General features: G+C 42.4%; 1 protein-coding gene across 10 annotated transcripts in view; it reads right to left on the bottom strand.

Moving 5' to 3' along the window:
• The window catches only part of LRRC7 (leucine rich repeat containing 7), a 175,963-nt gene that overhangs the window by 9,208 nt on the left and 147,726 nt on the right, over nucleotides 1-19,029 (bottom strand). For 6 of the 10 annotated variants that reach the window (XM_084527464.1, XM_084527460.1, XM_084527466.1 and 3 more), the window contains 6 exons: nucleotides 17,320-19,000; nucleotides 15,442-15,591; nucleotides 11,345-11,464; nucleotides 6,184-6,402; nucleotides 4,801-4,893; nucleotides 2,187-2,261 (listed from right to left, as the gene is read on the bottom strand). In XM_084527464.1, coding sequence (XP_084383590.1) covers nucleotides 2,187-2,261; nucleotides 4,801-4,893; nucleotides 6,184-6,402; nucleotides 11,345-11,464; nucleotides 15,442-15,591; nucleotides 17,320-19,000 — 2,338 coding nt within the window. The remainder of the gene's footprint in view (nucleotides 1-2,186; nucleotides 2,262-4,800; nucleotides 4,894-6,183; nucleotides 6,403-11,344; nucleotides 11,465-15,441; nucleotides 15,592-17,319; nucleotides 19,001-19,029) is intronic. The other 4 variants (XM_084527472.1, XM_084527469.1, XM_084527470.1 and 1 more) reach the window with 4 other exon arrangements.

The raw sequence follows: 19,029 nt of genomic DNA, 5'->3' as shown, positions 1-19,029 counted from the left end.
ATACATTTAAACTCTTTAACATTTTAACTAGCATTTACGAGTAGGTTAGTGAAGCCTTCCTGCCTCAGGCGATGGCAGCAGGCAGTCACGGAGTGCCCTGAAGAGGTCGCGTGCAAGCAGCAGTGAAAGCAGCTCCTGGGCATCGAGTGATGCCAGTGAGTGTTAACACATTTAGGTTCACAGAACCTTGGGAACTGGATACTGTTAGCTAAAGGCATTGCTTGTATTGGAGAAGTCAAATATCCTTCATCCTTTCACACCTATGTTTTTTTCCCCTGTTAATTCTTTCACAAGATTAATGGCTTTCCTTTATTTGCCACAATATAAATCAATACCTGGTAATAGGTATTATGGTTGCATAAAGGAATTGCAAGTAAAAGGAAAATGTTCCTGCTGGAGAATTTAAAATGACGTGCTGACAGTGACAAACGAGAAACTGCTGAGACTGATCTGTGGTCCTACAAGAATGACCGAGAGCACCAAGTCAAACGAACGCCATCAGATCAGTGATGAAAAGAGCTAGGAGAGGGAAATCTGCTACCTGAAAAAATGCAGCAGTAGCTTATACATGATTACGTCAGTACAGGCAAATGCTCCTATGTTAGGAACAGAAGCTGAAAACCCACCTGGATGTAAGGAGCAATGTTTTCCCTGTGAGGGTGGTTGAATGCTAAAGCAGGGGCCTGCTAGGTGCCCCATGCTAATGACAGCAGGAAAAAATCTTGGGCATAACAAAAGCCATAAAAGAAACAGCTCAAAAGAGCTGACAGGTGCATGCACCTCTCAGAACTGCTCCCACACAGCCCTCACAGAACCCGTCAAGAATGTCCCCACTGCCTGTAGTTCATTTAGCATATCAATTTCTTTTTTTCACTGCTTTTGAACATACTAACAATTAATTGCAGATGTTAGAGCTGATGTTACAGAGATGTCAGATGTTTTGCAGTGCCCAGACAGGAGGGGCTGGGGCAGCGAAGGGGAGAGGGAAGCAGGAGGGGAGAAGAAGGAAGGCTCCCAAAGATGCCTGACCATGTCCTTGGTGTGCTGATTTTCTTCATAAGGTGATGACAACACAGTTAACCTCTAACCCTTGATCAGGCCAAATGGCTTTAAAAACTGTTATAAACCCTTCAGACAACTCCAATGACTCTTCATTTTGTCAAAAGTAATACTATTTGCTGCCAGTGGTAATACATTTTCTGGGCTTAAAAGCAAACAAACGACCTTGCAGGACATGGCAGAATACATTTTTCCTGTGTCAACAACCACCATTTTCTGCAAATGAGGAATTTTGGAAAGGTATTTTAGGTAACAGCCTGCCTTTATTCTAAAACCTGAGACCTCTGTTTAAAAAAGTACATTTGAATACAGAAAATATTTGCTTCAGAAATGTAAAAGAAAACAAAAGGCTGAGGTTTCTCTGTAAGTTGTGCAGAACCCAGCAGAAGGGCTGCTTTTCATGCAGGCACATTCAAAAATGAGGAAGCAAAGGAGAGGCAAAAACAATGCCAACCACAAATCCCTCCCAGGGTGTGACTACTTTGCTCCTTACACCAGGATCACATCAGCTGCAAAGGTGAAAACTAGAAACACACCTTACTTTGTCATATCCTGCTGCTAGAGAAACTGCTTGCAAAGCTCCTTCCTCCCTGCGGCATCTTGCACTATTAATGTTGAAAAGCTGGGTATGATGTAAGGAACATTTGTATTTTCAAGTTTAAATTGTTACCTGGATTTTTCCTGTGACAGGCTGTGATCATTAGCCCTTTTCTGCAGTGCCATGTCCTCTCAGAAAGCTGGTGCTGGCATGAATGTGCTTTATCCAGCATCCCTGGGGAGGGAGCAGAATCTGCCAAGCAAAACAAAGGCCAGCCTGGCTCCTGGCTGTGTGATGCTCCCTCTGTTCCTAATGTGCTCTCTGTGTTTAATTCAGCTCCCAGCTAGTGGTTAGGGGTTTGTCAGCCAGCACACCCCAGTGCCTCTTTCCCACATACTCATTTGGTTTTCAAACAGCTTTGTTCCTTCCGAGACCAGCTTTCAAGAGTACTGACAACAATACAACACTCTATTATAAATCAAGTGCCATAACACCAAAAACTGTAGTTGTACTGAAAATAGTGTTACTGTAAGATGCAAAGATTGGCTTTATATCACTTCAGTTACAAAGCAGTCAAGTCCAGCCATACCTGGAGGATCTTGTCGCCAGGCTGGAGCAGGCTGGATGCTGGTCCGTCAGGCTGAACCCTAGTAACAAAGATACCCTATAAGTCAGAAGTAACAGAGGTTAGGATGCTATCACCACGAACTAGTTCCCAAAATACAGGTGTCTCCCTAACTGCTGCTCTGGGGGATCTGTATACTCTGACAATGCTCTAAACTCTAAACTCCTTTTTTAATTTGTAGGTAACCAAACAATGGCAGTGACTTGCAGCAGCTCTCTGTGACCTTCAGCCAGTTACCGCCAAATACAAACGTAATTGTGGGTCATTGGAAATTGAGATTCTGCTTCACAAAATAATGTGCAATTGGAATAGTTTTTGGGCATAGACAAGAGTAAAAGGATTATCAGGAGGTTAATTAAAATGGAGCAATGGTCTGTAGCAACTTCTCTTAATCCATTGTCTGAGGAAGAAATGACTTTGAAAAGGGATAAATCATTAAATAATGAAGAATATTTTAGATTTGGATTTCAAATTTCTGTAAAATATGTTAATAAACCCCCAAACCAAAGATTGAGTTCCTGGATGATGAACACATTAGAAATGTTACCCATACAGCTCATGCAGTCCTGCACATCTGCACCCATGGTCTCACCCTCTCTGCTGTCCTCACCCTACTGCTGACGGCGAGCTCCTATAAGCAGCCTGGAGAGCTGGGCACAGGCCACATTTTAGCCACTTACATTGCTCACATAGACACCAGGGGAATTCCCTGCTCGTTATCATCATGCAAATCATGAGTTTGAGGGATTTTATAGCCTTCCAGAGCAAGGTACTGCCCAGTATTTCTATTCACCTCACAGAAAGCTGAGCTTCTGCAGAGCAGAGGAATGGAATTTTATCATGCTTACATTTCATCCACACACCATTAATGTGTGACTTAAGTCTGCCATTCAAAATGACTGCTTCTGTGCTTTTTACTGCTTTTCCTGTCCTTCCCTCTTTTCACAGCACCGTCAGCACGTCATGGCAGGGACACATCACCGCGCAGAGGAGGGCTTGCTGCCATCCCTGCAGACTTCATCTTGCAGACAGAGCAGTGCCACGTGCATGACTTAAAACCATCACGAATGACTGGCATGTATGATGAGAGACAAAGTCACCCTCCTACTGCTTCTGTGACATGCCAAACATGGTAAATCTGATTTAACGGTATGGGAAGCAAGGGTTCAGTGTAATAACATAAAACTTTAACTGTTAATTCTTTCAATATAACCACCTCGTCAGTACCTTACACACAATTTTGCATTTCTATTACTAGTAAAATTAAGTCTATCTACAGCTATTACTGCACTGAACGTGTTACCCATGTAGGCACATTCATAGTTGGACAGAGATTCCTCTTAATAATTCCAGGCAAATGATAGACAACAGAAGTATAGCTTAATTCTAACATCATACATCAAACTGAAAAAGGGACACGATGTTATAAAGTGTAATACCAGTCTGCAGTCTCAAAAAAGGACACCAAAAATGAGCACGTTTTAAGGGCTAACTGTTAAAATACCTGATGGCACGTACATTACGGTAAACTATACTTTAGGTTCAAAACAGGGATTATTGATGATAAAACTGAAAAAAAGTAAGATTGTGTTAGACTGGTATTTTAAAGAGCATTTTACTTTTCCTATTAGAATCTCTTGTAGTTTGAGAGTGGTGGGTAAATTATTTTTTTTAATTTGCATGCAGATCTCAAATTTATAATACAAGATGAAGATTCATTATTATTTTCATCATTTGCCAAACATTCTCAGTGTTTTTGTAAATTATGACTGCCTCCTGAAACTGAATCCAATATTATCAAACAATATAAACTATAATAATACATTTAACTTAGAGGTACCCATAGTCTTCATTTTCCAACAAACTCCTGTCAGTTTTATTGCACAGGACAGATGAACTCACAGGTCTAAGAAAGAGTTTTCTAATCCTAAAGCACTGTATAGCTGATAATCACCAGATGTTGTATTCTTATTAGTCATCCTTCCACTGACTAAAGAGATTTATCATCCTCTTAAATGTGTAATTCCCAGAATGAATACTGAATGTCCCTGGCCATCATGTACCATAATGGTTATTTTTTTAATTAACATTACAAACTAGGAGATTGCTTGTCAAGGTGTTTGTAAGCCGTCACTGCTTATCTCCAGACCAGTTTGTGGGCCAGGCCTATTTTATTTGACACCCTCCTATAGACCCTGGTATTTCAGTTATCCAGTGAAGACAGTGCTGTTTTAGCATTCCCTCTAATGACTCCAGTGACAATTTAATCAGGGCCTATACCGAGTCTTGAAAGAAAAAAAGTGAAAGAGATGGTACTCGAGAAAACAGTCTGAAAAATTATCTTACACATGGGCTGTAAGCCCGACACCCATGTGACTTCTGGTTTGATTCTCTTGTCTTCATTAAACACAAAAGAAAGAAAGCAAACACTGCTGCCTGAACAGAAAAATGCCAGGCATGGGAAAACTTCTTTCATTTATCACAACAGAAGTGCATAGAAATGTCATTCATGGTATCTATGTTTCCTCTATATGGCACTCTAAAATAAAGCCTATTTAGTGAGCAATTTATTACTTACCTTATCAGAAGGTTTGAATGGATTGCCTTGTCCACTTATTCCACCACTGATACTAAAACCAAGGCCAGGATTCTTCTCTATTCTCACACAAAACTAGGTTAAAAAGATACGGCAAGATAAGTCAATGCCAACACTAACGGCTATCTAAACAGTGGCATCTTCTTCTCATACAGTCCCGTTTACCATTACTGAGCTGACCTGACCCTCTCAAAAGCTGTTTAGCACAACACAGTAAAAGCCAGCAGAATGCTGTTACAAAATGAAAGTATTCTAATTGTTTTAACATGATGCAGCGGTACTATAGTATTCACAGCACTGTGTCTATTTTTGCATATATAAAAAATTTATTTTCAAGGAGAGAAAAAAGGGACTCTTGAAAAGACAGTTTATGTTGGCCAAATTTTTCGCTCTCACTTGAACTTTGGGTAAATGTATGCCAGTGAGAAGGGAATCTGCCCGTACATAGACTTCTTGTGCACTTGTGTTGTTCCAGAAGGTGTCGCACAGGCAGCACCCCTGGGTGCTATGCAGGTGACAAACGCAAGCAGTAAGTAACCTGAAGATCTTCAAATCATTGCCAGTTCTAGGGCCAGGGCCCCAGTAGCTCTGAGCACCAATGGGTTTTGCAAGTGAAGTGCCTTACTACAAAAAAAAATGCTGAATCTTATCTTTTAGTCAGGGTGAATTTAAATGGCATTGGCTAACTTAATATAAGATGAAAATGACTTCAGTGCAGCTTAATGACTACTCATTGAGCCAGTCTGAACACGTACCACAAGCCACGCAAGCAATTGTTTCCAAATCTCAGTGGTATACTCACAGACTTAATACAGGCTGCTCCTTACATGGATTGCCCAATGTTTTACCCAAGAGAAAGGTTTACTAATGATTTGGAGCCTTACTCTTAAAGTCAGGTGCCTCATACAGTTGTTGAAACCATTAAGGCCAAATTTAACAGGGATAGGACCACTTAGTGCAGAAGCTTGTCAGCACCCGCTACGTGCGGCTCGGGGAGTGGAGCTGCCGCTGGCCTTTCTGGGTGCTTGGCTGCTGCAGCCTGTACAAAGCTGAGCAGATCAGCACCTTGCCAAATATGCTGTACTGTTAGCTCTGAGCTAGGTTATGGGGGAATTGGTAGAAATTCAGCATGACTCAGTGATGGGTCAGAAACCTCGGTGCCAGGCTGTGTTGCTTGGTCAAGCCAAGCAAGAATGGTGTCAGAGCCTGGTGCTGGGAAGGACAGAGCTGCTCACCCCCCCCTGTGTGCCTCACACGGTGTGGCACATCTGCCCTTACTGCCACAGGCTCCCTCTTACTGCTATGCACGAGAGGGAAAAAAAATGAAGCTTTTGTCAGTGTTAGCTTATGCTCACACTTTCCTACCTGCTCCTGATAGGCGTCCGTACTTCTCTGCCCCTTGGTCTGGATGAGACACCGCCCCGTCTGAGGTGCTCGGGAGCTCTGCGAGGAGGGGATCTGGATAGGCAGTGGTGGCTGAAACTGTTGGATGGTCACCTTGTTCATGTTTCCTTCGTACTGCTGCTCGCGGCTCCGGTGCTGCAGGCTTTGCGATCCCATTAAGGTCTGGATATGGCTACCTGCCTGTGGGTAACGCAACCCGTTAGGCCCGAAAGTCAGGAAGCTGCAAAGAAGCAATTATTACAACTTACAGAGTCAGGTCAAAGCAAACCTCTTATATCACATCAGAGGTTTGTCTTTTGACCACGACTGGAAACAACTGTGATTAAAAGCAGCGAGGATATGTACAGTGCATTTGGCAGCCCTGGGAGAATAAAGGGAAATTAGGCAGATAGAGCTTGCTTTATGAACAGGAAATAGTTGTTTCCTCATGTCATAATGATTCTGCTCCAAATATTTCTTGAACTGAAAAAATACAATAAATTGAAACAGAGTGCATGCTACAGACATTGGAATGTTTTGTTTGTTTGTTTTCTGAAGCTAGTTTGGAATAGGATTTATGCCACAAATACAGATATTGTCCATTGCAGTGTGCTGTGTACAGAAAGCATGATTAATTGAATTAGTCTTGTCCTAGGAACAAATGTGGTCCTTACAAAATTTGATTAATCAAATTACCAATTTCTATGATAATTTCTACCAAACTGAAACTCTACTATTTTGCAAATGTAAGTGAAATATTGAATTTACATTGGCTTGACATGTTGATATTTTCATTTATAAAAGGGCAATTACTGCCATCCCTCTATCCCCTCTGCCCCACTGCCTTCCACGTTTTCAGCAGTGATCTAGCAGGTGCGGTTTGTGCTTTGTGTTCTATTCCTGACATAGTAAAGTCACCTACTTGCTTAATCTTCAATACACGTTGTCTATTTAGGCACGTGAATTACAGAAACATTTGAGACAAATCTTTGCAAATGAAAATAGGTCAAGACAATTTTACACCTTCGCCATATACAAGATTGAGATGTTGCTTTTAAATAATTGCACACAACTTAGCTGTAAGGGAATGAGCAAAATTCCTGCTCCACTGTATGACCAAATATTACTGCCTCCATGAATTATCACTCCATCGCATTGTTTTCAGATTACAGGCACTCATCAACCAGCAGTTTTATTTGAAGAGCCTGAACGTGAACGAGCATTATGACTGCACATCTCAGTACCTACAAGTGGCTTTGGATGAATGGAGCTACTTAAACAGTGCTTCACATTGAGTTAACACCAGCCAAGGGCACAACCACATCTCCTCATCAAAGTCTAATCCTCATTACCATGGAACCTTTATGATCCTGGTGGAAGAATCACCGGTGGTGAGACTGTATTTTAGACACAATTAAAGTTAATACAGCAAAAGATCAAAACAAGTCTTACCCACTGGACATTCACCTGTCCTTGCAAGTTATGGCAGCCAGGGCCATAGAACTGATTGCATGTTGTCATAGCAAAAATACATCTGAATGGCTTTTCAAGGTTTGTCTGTGGAACACATCATTAATACAGGTGCAGATGGAGCTACTTGAGTCACCGAACACAAAATCCTAGAAAGACACACAGTTCCTGCAGTGACTGCAGGCAAAACTGATCTGCTCTGACGTGCTTTTTTGCTGACGATATTTTGACAAAGGAACTAGCCAGAACAACTAGACCACTTTTCTGGCAGGTCTGTATCTTAGTACATGAGGGAGATAGTCTCAAAGTGAGTAACGGCAGAGGAAGCTGTTACATCTTGTACCCAAATCTTCAATGCCCAAACTCCTCTGTGCTAACAGACGTTGACCAACTTACTCCTGGAAAAGCCTGGTGAAGTCAGCCTGTGCCGTGAATAGCCCACTTCACAGGTCAGAAAGATCTACTATTCTTCCAAGATCAGAAGGGAAGAAAAATGCCCAGGACAGACTTTTTTTGCTGCTCATTAACTCCTCAGCAGCACCAGGCCATGCCTGCAGCAGGTCACCGAGTCTGTGTCACTCTGAGCTGTGCAGACCCACGCCAAGCAGGTGCCCGCATGCAGCAGGGCTCTGTGCTTCATCTTGTGCCAGGTTGCCATCGCAACAGGATCCAAAAAGCAGAATCTCATAAATTTCACTGTTCGACTCAGATATAATCCCAGCGTATCCACCACAGCATACACAGCAGGTACATTCTGCCTCAGAGGAAGACATCTATTTCAAATACAAATAAAACTGTGCTTTTTCACTGAAAATCCTCCAATCTTCTTTACCAGCTTAAAAGACCTGTAGGTTGAACAACAGCTGCTGGAAATGAAACAGAAAGATGCCCCAGCTTCTCAGTTCTGGCTAACAGATACACTCCCAAGTCTGAAAGGGTGAGCAATTGTGACCTGGCCACTTCTGTGCTCCAGTTCCATAGCACACACTTCTTTCACAGCCACCGAGCCTGTTGGAGCCTGTGCAGGGACCTCCAGGAGTTTGTGTGGCCTCAGCCTCTGTGTGATCTGCTGCCATCCCGCAGTACCTGCAGAAGAGCCCAACTCCCATGGTCCAAACACCCATCCCAGACCTGCATAGCTCATCGTCTTCCATGCCCATCAGCATGCACCCAGGTCGGCTGAACTGATGGCCATTCATTTTCCATCTTCATTCTCTCACTTCGACTACTCTTTTTCATAAGGAGTGACTTCCAGGTTCCCTTTTGGTGGTTCCCCCTGCCACACTTCTATCCCTTCCCTTTCTTCGGAGAAGCACATAACTCAGAATGCAGCTGACTTCTGTCTCATTGAGCTGGCAGAAAAATTGGGTCTTCCAGGAAGTATAAATACTGTAGTCTTTTAATAAGTCAGTGGATTATTCGATTTAAAGATTAAAATATCCAACTTCTCCATAGGAGAGACATCTCATAAATTATGGGCTGATTACATAAATGATCATAGTTAAATTAAAATAAAACTGGCATTTAATCTCTAGTCTGAACAGCAAAGAGGACAGAAACAAGCACTCACATAATATATAATGTAGTGACTACTGCGTAGTATTCCCAGCCTACCTAACATACATGAGTAGTATATGCATACCACATTAGCCTAGGTACACAGCCTGTCCGTCTATTGTACATGCTCTTTCCCTTGGAATAACAAGTCCCAATTTTTCTTCCAGTGATTTCCCAAGTACAGCTCTACCATGGGCTGACCCTGCTCTGCACAAGCCCATTCACACTGGTACTACTGTGTTACTGGAAAACCACAACATACACTACTATTTATATTTACATCATTTAATTGTTCCTTATGTTGAACTTTATTTCTATAGATTTTCCAAGTCTGACTTCAAATAATTGCAGGATATTAATCCCCAGACGCTGGTAAACCAGGACACTCCAGGTGACTTTATTGAAAAAGACATTAGCATCGTTGTACCAACACACTGCAAACCACCTCCTGAGGATGGTGGGTAAACAATTTTCAGAATTCATTTTCTCATTCCTGTTAATAGACTTTGTTTGAAGAGATCATATTGTGATTTGGTGTGTATTCATACTGTGGCTCTTGCTGGAGGTGGATAAGCTGAAAACAAACCCTTTTCTTAGAAATGGCAATTATTTATTCTGCAGAAAGAAACTTTACTATGCAGACTGTTCCCCCTGATATCATTTGTATTCTGTACTTTATTTAACATCCACCACAAAAGTTAATTATTTTCAGCTCAGTGTCCAATATTTACAGTATAATTAAAGTAGCTGACAGCGGATGTAACAATGGATTGCTCCACTGAGTTAAGCAGATTTCAGGACAGTTATGCAATGTTTGTACTTACCACATCTGAGCAGCAAGACTCTGAGATATTCAGAATGAAACAGAATCTGCAGTTTCTTATTATAGTACCACTGATGCACAAATGAAAGACATGGACTTGTATTAGATTGTGTGAATGGATGTGTGCAGGCTTTATCCCAATATGTTCATGAAGATAAGGAGTAACTCCTCTTAAATATCTTATCTGGGTTTCTTGCATACCAGAGGATAAAGAAACCCTTTGAACATCTTGGCTGTCAGAGACAATTCCAGTGAACAATGCCAAGACACTGTCCTCTTTACCCTCCTGCACCTTGGGTGGAGCCTCTGGGCTGCTCTAGGTGTAACAACTCACAGCTCCCGTCTTTAAGCAACCCTCCTGCATGCGTGCAAACTATCTCGTCACTACTTTTTTTTTTTTTGTAAAGGCAAGGGCTAGTGCTGCTGAAACTGTCTTGGATAAATAGATGTGAAGCCAGTAGGGAAATATTTGCTTCATCAGTGCTGACAGTTAATTACACTGCAGAAATGATCAATGTGCACATTATGACTCATAAGACTTCACTTCGTCAATGAGCAGGACCCATTTCCATACAGTTAACAATCAGTGGAATTATCATTGCTTACACGTGCAGCTCCACCTTCTAAAGCTGACTGCAAACAGTTCACTTTGTCAAGATCCTTTATTCTGCAGCTTTATGATGATAATATCTAAAAAAGACAGTTTCTCAGCCAATGAACAGAGCCAAGTCGAGCTGGGAGACAGCAGCCAGTGTTTTCACAGGAACTGGCCAGATCCCAACACTGTGCCATTTACTGCCACGAGGTACTAGGAATTAGACACCTTTCTAGTTTATCAGCAAATGGTGTGTGCTCAGGATGTCTCTGCTGAGATGTCTGTAACAATCTGGACAGTGAGCTGCTCCCCATCTCAGCACTTTTTTTTTTTCTTTCTTTTTTTTTTTTTTTTTTCCATGAACTCCATAATTTAATTCAAACAAAGAATTTAAATGGCATATTTAGAGGACAAGAGGGGGCTGATAGCTGTCTGCTACATGCAGGAATACTCCTGCTGAACCAGTGTGCCCGCATCACGCACTAGAGACGTACTACTACCATCTGCATAAATAAACAAAAAAAGCAGGTAGCAGGAATGAAAACATCCTTAATTCATAGCAATTGTTCCTTCAAACTTTGAGACAAAACCAAGGGTCCCACAAACCTGTCCCCGTTGCCCCGTGCTCCTCCTTCCGTGGATTCCCCAGGAAGGGAAGGGAACCGCAGCCATGCAGCCGCTCTGCTCGTGCCACCTACCTTCTTGGTGACGGTGTCGGGGGGCACGTCCCGCCGCCCCAGCGGGTAGGGGTTCCACTGGCCACTCACAGGCACCTCGTCCTGCCCGTTGTCCAGGATGCTGCTCTGCTGCGACGGGGTCTGTTGCAGAAACGGTAGGGCAGCCTTTAGTCACTGGCAAAAATTCTCTCCTCATGCTTATTTCAGTCATCAACCCAGTTAAACTGCCGCACACTATTGCTAAATGGAAAGCCTCCAGTTCCTACGGCATTTCATTAACACGTAATCACAGTGCAGTGGGACTCTGCAAGTTAGAGATCTCGAGAGACATACAGTGAAAATAATGAGCATGATGAATGATGAGAGAAAAGAGAAAAATAATTTAACGTAGTTCCTTATTTCAGGAAAGCAAATTTTGGTGAAGCCACGTATTTAAATTGCAGTCTGCCACTAATTTTTTGAATGAAAAGTTTCTAGTTTCTAACAGGTCATTCAAGTATCAAAAACATTTTACTGAGTACTTGACATGAAGATTAAATTATATGCTCGTATTTTCTTTAAAAAATATTCCCCATAGCGGCAATATTGGACCTGTGAGTACCGTGCCTCAGGCAGAGGGAGCTCTGTGTAACTCCGCCTGTTGTACACTGCTCACAGACCTCTCTAGGATGTGCTGGCTTTGTTTTAGGTTAGCAGGACATCACATGCACGACAACCATTAATTAAACTCTTCCTGAATATGAATGGACATAACACTCATGTAAAGTTTCCTAAATGATCTCAATACTTTTTTCTTTTCCACTTTTCTCTCCTTCAGTCATGGTTCTCATCACTTTTTCACTCCTTACTGTGCTCCTGTTTTCAGTACTTTTCAGGGCATGTATACCTTTGCTGTCCCATCCAGCTTTTATCTTATCTGTGTCTATTTCTTCACAATAGCTGGAAATTTTCCTAACATGGGTATGACTTTTTGTGTCAGACCTTCCAAAATACCAACATTATTTTACCACCGACAGCATATTACATTATACATTATTACATTAATATTATTATCTACATTATTATTTATATTACAAAAAAATCACCCTTGATTTTAATCATTATTTAAAAAGACAAGAAATCTGACATCATAATTCTCTCATCATTCAAGAAGTCCTCCAGAAAAAAATCAGGAAAGATGTGATTTTCCTCGTATTAAAATGCTGCAAACATTTCCCCTGCTGAAAGCACAAGACCTCCCCTTAGAGCTCTCTTTGCACATACTAAAAAGGGAAAAATGAGACCAACCTCAGCACTTTTTCCACTGGTGACCCCTCACAGCTCAGCGGACCCTGTCCTAGTGCCTGACACTGCAGTGCTGCCGCTCTCTGGCGGCACAAATCTCCTTTAATGTTGGCTAATGTGGGCCCAGAGCTCGGCAACATAGGGACAAATGCATTTGAAAGAAGGGCTGCCTGAGCAGGGGCCAGGGAGGGACTTGGTGCCTACATAAAGCCCTGGATCAGCCTCTCTGCCCTGTTTGCTGCTCGCCCCTGTGTCCTCACCCAAAGGGGACACATCAGCTGAGAGCCAGGCAGCAAAGTTCTAAAACGAAGAGGTACTATTGCAAAAATCCGTGCTCTGAGGAGTAACAAAAAACAAAGGAAAAGAAAGGAAAAAGAAAGGACATCATCTGTGTGCCATGAGTCAGCCTTCCAGACCCACCACACAGCGAGATGCCCAAGGCTGGGCTGGAAATGTGGTCACCTCCCTGCGAGAAAAATTGATGAAGAATTGATGCCCGCAGCCACACAGCCACCGAGGGATTGTGCGGAGGCAGCTTCCTACTGGCACTTGTGGTTTTTCTCCTAAGTGATGTATGGGAATACACTGATTATTCCTGAAGGGAGGGGGTGCCGTACACTTCTGAGACTGAAATGCACCAAACCACAAACTTTTAAAAGAATTGTGACACAGATGCCAACAATTCAAAGCAATCTTCTGAAAAGTGGTTCTTTTGTTACTGCAGACAATGCTGCGTCTTTTTGATAAGCGACTGACTAATCTGCAGAGGTGAGTTAACACTCAAAAAGGAAAAAATATAGAGGATGCTTTCTGAAGAAAAAGGAAAATTCTGTGATAAGTTTTCATTTTCATTTTCTGCAGTAAAACAAATTCATTTACTTGCAATATCACTCATTTACAGAGCTTGGATGGACTGCAAACCAGTAAAAACTATGTGCTTTTTATGTCTAGGTAAATAAAGAAAAGCAGCAGTTTAACATTTTATACATGCAATAGACTCAGTGTAATAAACTTTCCCAGTTTAGGCAATTCATATACTTGATTTCCTGATCTTCCACTGGACAACTAGACCCCACTCATTACTCTCCTGAATCGAGGCCACAAGAAAGAGGAAGGAGAGATAAATTTGAAGCTGCCTGTGGCCTGGATTCATTGAGAAATGCAAAATGTTTTAGAACATGTGAAGGAATAAAACTGATCAACAATGAACATTCAAAGTTCAGCAATAGTTTTACCCCACTTCCCAAACAGTACAGTAAGAGAATACACCCCCTTCATGCATTTCGGCACCATATTTTATATGGACATGTAGCAATGAAATGCCGGTGAAATATAAAGCAGAATAATTCACATAAGGCCACACCAAAACATGTCCAGTTTCATGAAGTTTCATGCCCTAACCATTTTCATGAAGTTCCTCATATATCCATATTAATTTATACTTTAAAATTGTCAAGTATGTAAGATCTTATTCTTAAATGTGTGTACAAAAATACTCCCAACATTTGGAGCTACTGTCAAATTAACACCTTTCAAGGACTTATGACAAGAATTCCTACACACCTAAATAGACAAACAAATTCTTTGAAATAAAAAAACAACATGACCAACACTGGGAAGCTGTCTACATCCAAACAAACACACAGCTACAGCTAAGATTTGACCTGGATGTCATTAACTGAACAACAACGGAGAAGCACACACTAACACTTGGACTTCAGTCCAGGGACAGCTGAATGGGAGCTGCAAATGAAGATAACAGAGTATGGAAAGTTACAGCAGGAGAAACCCAACAGTGATCTATGTGTAGTGTGTGTGCACATTGTTAAACTATCACAATTTTGTTGAAAATAAATCCAGTGCACTGTGTATACCTGCATTAGCTCAGAAATACTGCTGCCTGCCCTCTGGCCAGCAAGCCCAATCTGGTCATGCTGCTGCCCCTAAATTCTCTTACTCTTGTATGCAGGGTTAGATCTCAACTCTTACACTGGGCACTGAAACCTCCTTTGGGAACTCACCCTGGCCAGGCAGTGCCTGGCACAGCACCAGCTGGCTCAGGCCAAACGTGCCTGTGGCCAGCCCGACAATTAGCAGCACAGATGATGGCATTTCAGTGCCTGGATCCATGCTCTGTGACCATTTAATTACTTACAGAGATGCAGCTAATTTGTACCAACAGCTACCGCTGCTAATGCAGCAGTGTCCCTCTCTGGCCTGCTGTGTGTGCTTTTCCTACCAAACATTCGCTTGTGTATAATCGTGTATATATGTACTAATCAACAATATATCATCCATTGCTCACAAATAGAAAAAAAAAAGATGAAGAAAAATATTTCTATGGGCAGTCTTCCAAACAAAAGTTTAACATTAGTTTAAGTGTGCTAGGCACCTACTCGTAATGTATCAGCTATTACAGCATACTCAATGTTCAAATGTTAAAATGTCCATCTCCTGGAGACTATTTAACTGCATGTCAAACATCTCTACATCATTTTTTCTTTTTTTTTTCTTTTTTTTTTTCTAAAGATTAAATAGTAACAAAACAAAACATGTTCTTCATTTCTATGCACAGATTAAGTCATTTACAAAATATAATGATTGCATCAATCTAACACAAGAGCAGAAAGCAGTAATGACAGCCATGTGAGCTACTTAATCCAAAAAGCAAGATTCTTAAAAGATTCCAGGAAAACTGTGTTACTATCATCTTTGCTTTTTGGATTGTGTATAGTATAAGCATGAACTATAGGCAAAAGCTAAACCAGGAAAAAGCAAGGAGTATTATTAATTTATTTCGTAATGCTGGTATATGCTGGCTATCCCATACTTACTTTCGGTAGAGGTAGCTCTTGAAGCATTTGGTTTTCAAATTTAGATTTAGTCTGCAAGTTTAAAGTCATGCTTCTGCCGGCATGCATTGCTGAAAACCCTCCAGAGTGCAGCATGCCAAGGCTAACTGTGTTGTGTTTGTAAGCAGCGGTCTGAGTAGAGGAAACAACCACGTGACAGGATATGAACACACATGCTCCTTGAATCAAGTATCACACATATATGGTTAATTTCACAAAGTTTTAGTTTAAGCAAACAAACAGTACCAAGAAATAAATAGCTTTTTGATGCATGCACTGAGTCACACGGAAGCAAATACATTGCTAGTTATACATAAAATGGATACCATAAAAGACTTCAACGCTGACAGCAGATGAAATATGTTGTTATCTGTATTCTGAAAACTGCAGCATATAACATGGTACAAGTCTTTATTTTGCAAATATGGCCAAATTTTGGTATGCCTGCACAACCACAGAAGGGCCAAAAAACATATCTAGTAAAGGAGTATCAATGTCAGAGAACAAACCCTCTGCACCAGGACCCTACATCCCTGTGAACATTCTGTGGGAGCTCCCAGGTCCTCTGGGGCAAGCCCCCAGGCGTGGCATGGCACAGCAGCATGAGGCTTGTGCAAGGCAGAGCCTGGGCATTCATTCATTCCCTGGATAGCCCCCACACCAGTTAGCCCAACTTTGTGGAGCTTTGCTGGTCCGTGCCGCAAACAGCTGGAGGCCGGCTCTCTGCCTCTGCAGAGATCACTGGGAACTTGATTTAACCACCAGTGTCAGCTTTCCACGAATTAAAATATTTCTTAGGCATATACACATTGCAAACTACGTGTAAAGATGTTTCCAAAACATCTGGGAAGTGTTTCCACCAGAAACTTCTCTACTTGGTCTGCTCTATTTTGGTTAGATATTACGCATATTCCCACCAGTTTCACATAACTCAAGGAAACTAGCTGAAGTAAGGAAAAAGCTTCAGCCTTCAAGCCAATTTGTAAAGTTTACCCATTTGATCGTTAATGTTATTTTAGTATGCATCACGTCGAGCAATTGGGAAGTATTATAAATATATTCACACCAAACGCATGAATATCTAGCATAAAATACGTATACGGACACAGTTTGCAACTAACTTACGCATTAGACCACGGTAACTTTTCACAATCACTTCAGATTATGAAGTAAATCCAGATTCATGAAGTAGGCCATTAAATAGTCAAAATCGTTATAGAAATCATGCACTGTAGTACTTGTATTATGTTTTGTATTTATGTTTTGAGGTTAAATAAGCATAACTTTCTACTGCTAAAAGGAGTAATAATCATATTCCTTGTTAAAAACAGTGGCAATATATATCCAGTAATATTTCTCAGTGTTGAGAGCTTTAGATCCCCTCCACTAACAATAATACGAAAGCTAAAACACTTTTTTAAAAAAACCTTTTTATCTGTGATTTTTTCATTTATTTTGTTTTTCTGCAAAGATGTATCCAGCATCTTCTAATGCTCTCAAATCATTACTGAAGTGGTGGACTTCAGCAGCATGTTCACATCTGCTGATAAGAAGAGATTTTTACTTTTTTTTTTTCTTTTTTTTTTTTTTCACTTCAGACAGTGCTGCAACAGGCACTGAATAAGCACCGTGTGCCACGGTGCAATACCCATGCGGAGGCCGTGTGCCAGCCTCTGCCCGGGAATGCCTCACTCCAGCTGCTTTGTGCACCCACAGACACCTTTGCAAGCCGGTTCCTCTGACACCAATGCAGGAATTTCATTACTGGGAATTCTGGTGGTTACCACTGTACGTGCAAATAGTTTGAAATACCAAAACACACAACTAAAGGCATTAATTGCAGAGAAATGCCAAACATACCCTGTCTAACCTTCTAGCTTCTATATGTCTAAGTAGCTGTTGTCTCCAGTCAGCAGGCATTTTAGCACAGCTCTCATTTCCCTTCACAGGGGTAGGCCTTGTCTTTATATCACTGTTATCGGAAGGCTTGTCGCCATAGTTACCCAAGTTATAGTCTGACGGTATCTTTTCCAGCAGAGCTGCCATTGTAGGCCTCGCTGAAACTGGCCTGGTTTGAGAGGTACCATAACTCTCTGTACTGTAGCTTCTTGCAGACAACGGCCTCCTTTGTGTAAGGTTTTTAACAGGAAAGCTGCCAGTCTGGGCTTTCACTTCTTGGTAGGAAGGATGCTCGTCTTCGTACCTGCCGTTCCTCTTGAGGAACTGAGACTCGGAGACCGAGATGCTGCTTTGGCGCTCCACAGCTCCTCGGTACGGAGGCCTGCCATACCTATCGCTTGGGGGCAGCTCATGGGGCTCACTGACCCTCCTGAACATAGACATCTCGGTGGAACTGGCCAACGAATCCGCTCTCCTCAAGAAGCCCGGCCGAGAGCCCTGGCTCACGAAGGGGGCACTGACGGCCTCCTCGTTGACCGACGGCTGGGAGAAGGAGAACATGTGCTCCACAGGGGGGTAGCCGCGGTATGCCCTCGGGCTGACCAGCTCCTGGGGCAGATTTTTACTCTGCTGGGGAATGTACTCGGGGTTGAGCTGGAAAGGTGGTGGTAACCTCTTCTCGGCTGTGACCTCCACTGCTCCCTGCGGGTTGAAGCTTTGGTCAAACTGGTAGACCTTCTTTGTCACGGACGACTTCTGCTGTGGCTGCACCTTGACGCTGCCGTAGGTCAGCAGCTCGTCATCCAGCATGGGGACCGACTGGCTGCGGGACATGCTCAGCATGCCGTGCTCCGGGCCCAGGAGCTTGTCCACCCTCTCGTGGGCTCCTACAGTATCATTACCAGATGCATAGTTTTCTAAAGGTATATTATAAACTTTGTACGTTCCAATGTCTATCTCATCGATACTCTGTGACTTCTTAAATTTGTTAGTTTTTAAATCCCTCATCATTGGAGACAGCCTTTCTGTGCTCTTGCTGATCGAAATAACACTTTTAGAAGGGTCTGGGCGACAGTGAATATGTGAAAAGACATTTGTGAGACTTCTGTTAGCATTTGAATCGTGATATTCCCATGCTATTCCTGGAGTGAAAGTGCTAGATAATTCAGGAGACTCTTTGATATGATCTTTCCGCTCAGGCAAAGGGCTGGTGGTGGGGGTGTTTTCCAGTTTGGAAGGAAAAGCTGTCCTGTCTTCAAAAGGACTAGGGGTTCTGGTCCAATTTTGCCAAGGATTGGGAGGAGGCACTTCAGATTCGTGTGTGTTTCTGAGCGTCGGCTGCTCCAGCTCCAGAGGAATGCCAACTATCCTGTCTTGTCTGATTAACGGCCTGCGCCCATGCGCAGATGTGCTTCTAGATTTCGTGCTTAGGAGAGGGTTAGCGCTCGGGTTGTCCACCGTGCTCTCCTCTGCAACGAAGCCGGTGTTATCGTAGTGCGAGCTATCATTCCAGCTGTCGGTGAAGGTGTCGCTCAGGGGACGCCTGTCGTTGCGCTGTGGCAGGTTTCCTGCCGGAGCAGATTCCCGCTGGCTCAGTAATGGCTTTGTTTCAAGGGGCTGTGGAAATGACTGCACCAGCCTGCTGAAATAAAACAAAATTAAATAAGGTAA

The sequence above is a fragment of the Aythya ferina genome (genome assembly GCF_964211825.1).
Source record: "Aythya ferina genome assembly, chromosome: 8".
Classification (NCBI taxonomy): Eukaryota; Metazoa; Chordata; class Aves; order Anseriformes; family Anatidae; genus Aythya; species Aythya ferina.
This window is presented reverse-complemented; position numbering and strand designations above follow the sequence as displayed.